At 44.7% G+C, this 7,261-nt stretch overlaps 1 protein-coding gene across 1 annotated transcript; it reads right to left on the reverse strand.

Annotated features, from left to right (window-relative positions):
- Positions 1 to 3,166: 3,166 nt before the first annotated feature.
- Positions 3,167 to 5,669, reverse strand: LOC136500746 (CASP-like protein 4B1). The gene is made up of 3 exons (XM_066496172.1): positions 5,250 to 5,669; positions 5,008 to 5,143; positions 3,167 to 3,454 (listed from the first exon to the last, which is right to left on the reverse strand). The coding sequence occupies exons 1-3, from the start codon at positions 5,573 to 5,575 to the stop codon at positions 3,263 to 3,265; spliced, it is 654 nt and encodes a 217-aa protein (XP_066352269.1). The 5' UTR covers positions 5,576 to 5,669; the 3' UTR covers positions 3,167 to 3,262.
- Positions 5,670 to 7,261: the final 1,592 nt, after the last annotated feature.

Consider the following 7,261-nt stretch of genomic DNA (forward strand, 5'->3'; position numbering starts at 1 on the left):
CATTGCTTTATCACTTGGAGTAGTGCTACTTATCTCATAATCACTTTGATGAACTAGGTTAGCACTTAAGGTTTTATCAATTAACCAAAACTAAACTAGAGCTTTCAACAGTGTGGCAGGCGCCGACGTCTGTCATACCCGAAGAAGACAACACAACCTCCCACGTGCATCTGACATCCAACAGTGTTGTGGGCGCCTACCATTATCTTGTACCCGCCGATGTGGGAAGCAAGACTTAGTAGTAAACGTACTCCTTCCCTCTCACTTGTAAGGCCACCCCCTTCATCTATAAAAGAGGGTGCGCTCTCTTCCAACAGATAGATTCATAAGATCGATCAAGTTTACTATCATATAACAACATAACCTCTAGGTTCAAACCACGAGTACACGTTCGAACACTTAGCTCATAGCGGGGCTCCCGTCACTCTCGGCCCTTCCGACCAGAGTTTGATCGGACCTCTTGTACCCCTCATCTTTCTCCTTCTCATTTGTAACCCTACTGTAAACTTCGAACACCTAGTCTCAGGAATAAAGTCACCGACCGACTCAAACTAGACATAGGGCATGTTGCCTAAACTAATATAAACCCTGTGTCATTGAGTGCTAGGCCACCTCCGATCACAACGTACGACAAAACTACAAATATTTACTTGTTGATCACTTTCTGCACCGACAGATTAAGTACTGGCAAATAATATTCATTAGAAGTGAACGTTACCCATTTTAGAGATGGCATTGGGTTGGATAAAGTACGCATAAAACAAATAATCGGTTGTGATAAATTGCATATCACGTAAGATTTTGTATCTGTATATTGAGGTGAGATTTTTTATCTATACCGGTCGAGTATAATACCCGTGCGTGTATATACCCACAAGTTAAATTGTCATTAGAATAAATAGAATAGAATTAATTATATCTGTATCACCGGCAGGCCGCGGCTACACCAAAAAAAAAGAATTGTTTTTTTCTTTTTTCTTTTGCCATTTAATCTCTCCACACTTCACACTATTACAAACTAGAGGCAAATGAACGTCACAATTCAAAATCACAAAGTTTAAAAAATAAGGATAAAATTACAGCTACACTTTAAAGCAGGAATAGAAACACGAATTTCCCATTACAGTTTACCCTTGTTCCTTAAAGACACCTCCCTCCGCACCTAATATGTAGCCATCTCCACACATTGTTCGCTCCAGGCATGACCTTCGCCTTCCTAAAGCTAGGCATTCGGTTTAAACCGACACTTCGGCTCGGTCTATTCGGTTCCTCTAAATTTCGGTTTCCAAGAATGAGAAGCCGATCGGTTTATCAGAGAATGCAAAACTAAGCATTTCGGTTTCGGTTTTTTACATCGTTTTTTTGGTTTAAACCGAGAAAACCGAGCCTACCTCCACCGCCTCGCAGTCGCAGTCGCTCGCATCCGCAATGCAACGCGCGGAACTTTGCCTCGAGCAGTAGATGCACCGCCGCGCGCCACCTTCCACTCGTGCAGCGCCGCCGCCTGCTCGCATCCACGACGCAACACCGCTGTCGCGCCGTGGAGCAGTCGCGCCGCGCAGCCACCGAGCATGCCTCCGACTCGTGTCGCGCCCGCACCGCCGCCGCTTGCAGCAGTCATGTCTCCACGCCTTGCCTCGCCCGCCGCCGCCGCCGCCGCCGCCGCCTGGATTTAGGGTTTTGATTTGGAGTCGGATGGGAGAGGGACTGAGGGAGAGGGGGTCGGATAGGAGAGTGAGACTGGGAGAGGCCTCAGCCCTCAAGGCTTGCCCTGCGGTGCGTGGTAGGCCTTGGTGGGCTACATGCATCGACCATCGAAGATTGTGGAGATTGCTGTTGACTTCGGTTCCACGGTTATTCGGTTCCATTCAAGTCACAAACCGACCCTGCAGCCGAACACCGAAGTTTCCAGAATCCAAAACCGAAACCGAACCAAAAAAACCGACAGTTCGGTTTGGTTCGGGTTTCGGTTTTCGGTCTTAACGTGCCCAGGCTCATGCCTTCCTCGCATTTCTTCAATTGTGGTGTATGTAGAAATGTCCAATCGAGAGAGAAAGGATGAAGAAGACACCACGTGGACTGACATGTGGGAGCCTAGCCACGTGTAGGGACACAGTAAAAACCACCACTATGTTAGACAAAACCAGATAGGACTTGAGCTAGGGAGGACAACTAATTTGTTTTGCTAATTGCAGGAGAGTCAATGCTTTTGCTGTACTTTGTGTGTGTGCGCGCGCGCGCTTGGGGGGTGGGGGGCTACACTCAGACAATAGACAATAATCTAGCCAGGTAATAGAACCTTTTCCATTTCCAAATGAGCCTTTTCCGAGCATATGTTGAGCCATAATCTTTTCAATATCTGTCAGCTGATTCATCGATTAGGTTTTGGTTCGAAATATTGTTTTAGATCCATCCGAAGCATATCAAACCATCAGACCAGACCGCCTGCACCTTGTTCAGACTTCGGACTTCAAATCAAAAGTTGGAGCTAATCAGAAACAGAACTTACGACACTAATATCAGATAAAAGGGCGTACTCAGTGCAGAGAGCTCCCGCTCTATACGGGGTCTGGGGAAGGGTGTTAGTGGCAAGCCTTACCCTCGCCTGTGCAATGCGAGGAGACCGCGATTCGAATCCGAGATCTTCCGGTCACAGACGGTAAAACTCTACCGCTTACACTAATATCAAATAACCTTGTATAAAATAAATATAACAACCATGTACATTAGAAATTTAGCCAGAAGATTTTAGACAGTAATGCACGCATCACAAAGTAGCAGCTGCATTTGCATGTTACAAGATCTTGTTTGGATGCACATGTGTTCGCCTCAATTCATGTTTGTTGGAGTAAGCTGAGGTGGAATTTAGTTTAAGTTCCATCCAAACCGACTTTAACTCACATGGATTGAGGTGAATATACGTACATCCAAACAAGGCCTAAGGGTAGCAAACATTTCACTTTTCAGATCAAGGAAAACTATGAGCCCTGAAATAAGCATACAACTCTACTTCTGCATATGTTGAGAGAAGTTAAATGTTCTCATCATGACAGCAATATCTTAGAAAGGAAAACAATCATATTCATGAATGCCGCATATAATTCTATGTACACACATGGAAGCTACTGCAAGCAACAACAATCACCTTAGCACATAACAGATGATGTTCAAGTTGAAGAGAAGCATCAGAGGCTTCTATTCTTTGGATTAGCAATCCATAATGAATATTCCACCTAATGGGTTTTACTTCTACAACGATGATTCACATGTATGTTTGTTTGGAGAGCTTGTAACCAGAAACCACTGCTGACAAGGCAAGAGCTACAAATGTAAAGAAGGCCATGCTGATTGCTGCAGCGGTCGCATCTGTGAAGTTGTTGACAACTGCAGATCTCATGCGGTTCGTGATGGGGACGGCAGCCGACAGCGCGGACATCAGCAAGTATGCAACTACCTGCAAACGACGACACAGATCTCTGTCAGCTCAGTTACATCGTTTAAACATTGCAATCAATTTCGTCTAAAGAATATTGTTGTAACTATCAGTTTCAGTACAAAGAATGTCTTGAAAGAACGAAGTTGCAGCCAACCAATTTTTTTTTCTTGTTATCTTGCTGCACTAGAAATGGTGTCATGACATGAAATAGATAAGCTCCTGAGTCCTGATCAAAGAATCTAAGAGGGATAAACATGAACTTTGATACAAAACAAAACCCTCTTAGCCAGTTTAACTGTTTTTTTTTAGATAACGGAACGAGGTTCCAGCCTCTACCATCCGAAGATGCTACACAACTGATAGTCAAGACACAAACCAAAGCCATGAGGCTCACACTCTCACGTCCAAGAGAGGTAAAAAAAAGCAACAAAGTTTAGCCAGTTTAACTGTTATAAGAATACAGCACATGACATGAAGGGTTATTTCATGTAATGCCACATAAGTCCCTTGAACCTTATTATTCTAACTCCGTTTGACTAACAAAATCTAGGTATGCACTGGAAAGTAAATTCAAGTTCCAGCAAATCTACTTCTAACTTACCCTTAGAATAAGTGGGGCCACTGATTGAAATATTAGAATTTTTTTCATGAGATTTGAGAACTAAAGCTATGAAAAAACTAGCAAGAAACAAGTGAAACTGTAAATGGTCATGTTATTTGCAGAACCTGACCCCTCCCCCCGGGCGCCCATCCAAAAAAACTTAACAAAGGAGTTGCAGGACCAAGAGAGTCATATCCTCAAGGGCAGGCTAAGTGGACATGGTCCCCCAGACATTTCAAACTTCATTGTTCCACACCAGAGTATTTCAATGCATTTAAGCATAATCCATTGGGCATCATGAACAATTTTTTGACATGCAGTACTTATCTCCAACCAACTGAAGATTCAAAACATAGTCCCAACTTCGAGCTCATTTCAAAGTTTGGTCCAACCACTCCAATCTCCCTATGCTGGGCACCACATTACCATGATTGCTGCTGTTGGCCTGTCATGCATGCGCTGGTACTAGTATTGCCCACATTATTGGACCATTCTTGAGACTTGAGAGCTTCTAGCTCACTATCCTTTTTCTTAGTTTCTTCCAAAAAGAAACTGAAAGGGGTATTAGGTTCTCTAGTTGAATGTGTGCCACGAAAAGGAGCATCACAGACCAATCTGACTGATCCAACAGTAAAAGGTGATGTGCCTCTTTACAAAGTTAGTCGCACCATTGCTCAGATGGGGGGAAAAATGTACTGGAGAGAATTCTACTACACGCTACTACTGAATTGATGTGTTTCTTCACCATGGAAGTAGAATGTCTGTACTGGAACCTTTAATCCTGCTTATCACTTTATAAATTGCACTCACATTTTACCACCCCCCAAATTCATATTCTTCTCCCTTTTCCTTCACCGAGCAGGAATCTCGACCAAATAGAGAACCACGTTGGACTTTTGTTGATTGAGCGAAACACTCATGTCAGCACAAGATTTATAGCTGCAGACTAAAAGTTGAAGCAACCACTCGCCTGATCACCGACGAAATCCAGAAGCCTCCCAGATGCTGAGGAGACGGGGTCGACACCGCCGCGCATCCGGTGCGCGTGCCGCGCCGCCTGCGCCAGCGAGTAGAGTAACGCCAGCGACGCGATTGCAAGCAGGTACCTAGGGAGAGACAGAAGACGCAACAATAATAAGCCATAAATAAACACGGATCGAAGAGCACGCCGAGCTCGAACGAACCCCCAGCAACCGTCGTCCGCTGGCGCACCTGTACTCCTGGTAGCGGTCGAACTGCATCCAGTCGCCGTGCTGGTTGGACGCGACGAGCACGAGCGCGACGAAGGCGAAGACGGCGGCCGCGGCATGCAGCGCGAGGGGGCTCTTGTCGAGCATGTCCTCCCGCCGCCACCGCGCCACCACCGAGTCCACCACGCCACCGCCACCGCGGCGGGCGCGGGCGCCCGTGCCGCCATCTGCGGCGGTGGAAGCGCCGTTGTAGGGGGCGTAGTCCGGCTTCTCGGCGTCCTGCGGCTTCTCGGCGTCCTGCGGCTTCTCGGCGGCGGCGGTGGTGGCGTCAGTAGTGACCATCGCCATCGCTTTGCGGCGCACAGCGTCGAGGTGGTGGATGAGTGGGGAAGGGAGGGGAACAATATTAGCGGGGGCTGTGAGATTAAAAATAAAAGTGCTTTTATTTACAAATGCTTTGTGTGTGATTCCGGGAAGGCACTTGTGCATTACAGAGGCGGAAGCAAAGCGAGGTCATTCGCACAGACAGTGCGACAGATCAGCGGTTGCTCGAAATAATTACCAGAACACAACTCAATAGAATAATCTCCTTCAGCGAGTGGACTCGGGCCCACTTGTCAGTAACTCGAAAGCTGATTTGTCTGTAGCGTGTTAGCGTCCATTGTCCTGTGACGTGTCACGACTCTAGTGACATCAAGGTACCGTCGCTGGGAGAGTGGCGGACGCTAGTCTTGTTTCTGAAGTTCAGTTTTTGAAGTCTGAAGTGCTCCGTGGGAGGCGAGACCGTGAGCAGGAAACCTCCTATGATCTTCTTTATAAGTTCAGAAGTAGATCGTTGTGACTTCTTAAATTTGACATTAGGGAAGATTAAATGTCCTTCTCTCTTGGATTGTGATTTATGAGTACAAGTTTGTAACTTACTTGCCCCAATTTGAAGTTGCAAACTGATACTGATACTATTGAATCGCAAGCAGTCTACTCAGTTTCAAATTACGTTTTGATTTCTCTAGACCCAGCTTTTGTTATGCATTTAGATATACACAATGTCTAGATACATAGTAAAAATAATGTATAAAATAAGATAAAATGTCTTATAATTTACAAGGGAGGAAGTATCTTCAAAAGTGAACAACATGATCATACATGTAATATACAATGCCATAGAGAGTAGCCGCTAACCCTGGTTGGGTTTGTGTTTTTTTATTTTTCTTTATTGTTTCTTATCAGATCTCATGTGCTGGAACTTACAACATAGAGCAAGTTGAGCCTTTCTGTTATAATTTATACTCCCTTCATTCTAAATTATAAATTGTTTATGTTTTGCTATGCATATAGAGATACATTATATCTATACCATAGCAAAATATGTGTATATAGAGAAGTCAAAATAATTTATAATTTATAACAGAGGAAATAGTTTGTTTTAGAATAAGGTCGTTGTACCATGTATATTTTTTTTTAGATTAGGGGAACCGAAGATTTTTCATAGTTCCTATCTGAGAGGAGCTTCTTCGCTGATCTTTGAGGCAATCTGCAAGCCATTAGAGTGGTGTCATTCGAATCTTTTTTTAAAGCCTCTCATCTAGTACAGTTGTAGTATAGTATCTGTTTATGCACGAACACACGCCCGCACTACACACGTACGCTCCACACACACCGCATGTGCACAACTAAATCTACAACTACATGCAGATTAGAAGACCGCGTCCTTCTTAGGATCACCGGGACCATCCATAGTTCCGTTGGCGACGGGCACGTCGCAATCCCTTTGTGGCTCCACGCGACAAAGGTTGTAGATTATTTTTGGGAATAAATTCCGGTGAGAGATGTGAGTCGATTCTGGGAATCGAACTCACGCCGGCAGCGAGCACACCTGGCTGCGCTAACCACCCGAGCCACAATTAATCTTGCTTCTCCACAAAAACTAATATGGAAACTGTGCATTGAAAAATTTAGATCTACATGGGTGTTGATTGCACTCTCTTCTCTATAAACTATCTATAAAAACTATACATTAGGATTGTCCTAAGCTAA

The sequence above is a fragment of the Miscanthus floridulus genome, chromosome 1, assembly GCF_019320115.1.
Source record: "Miscanthus floridulus cultivar M001 chromosome 1, ASM1932011v1, whole genome shotgun sequence".
Lineage (NCBI taxonomy): Eukaryota > Viridiplantae > Streptophyta > Magnoliopsida > Poales > Poaceae > Miscanthus > Miscanthus floridulus.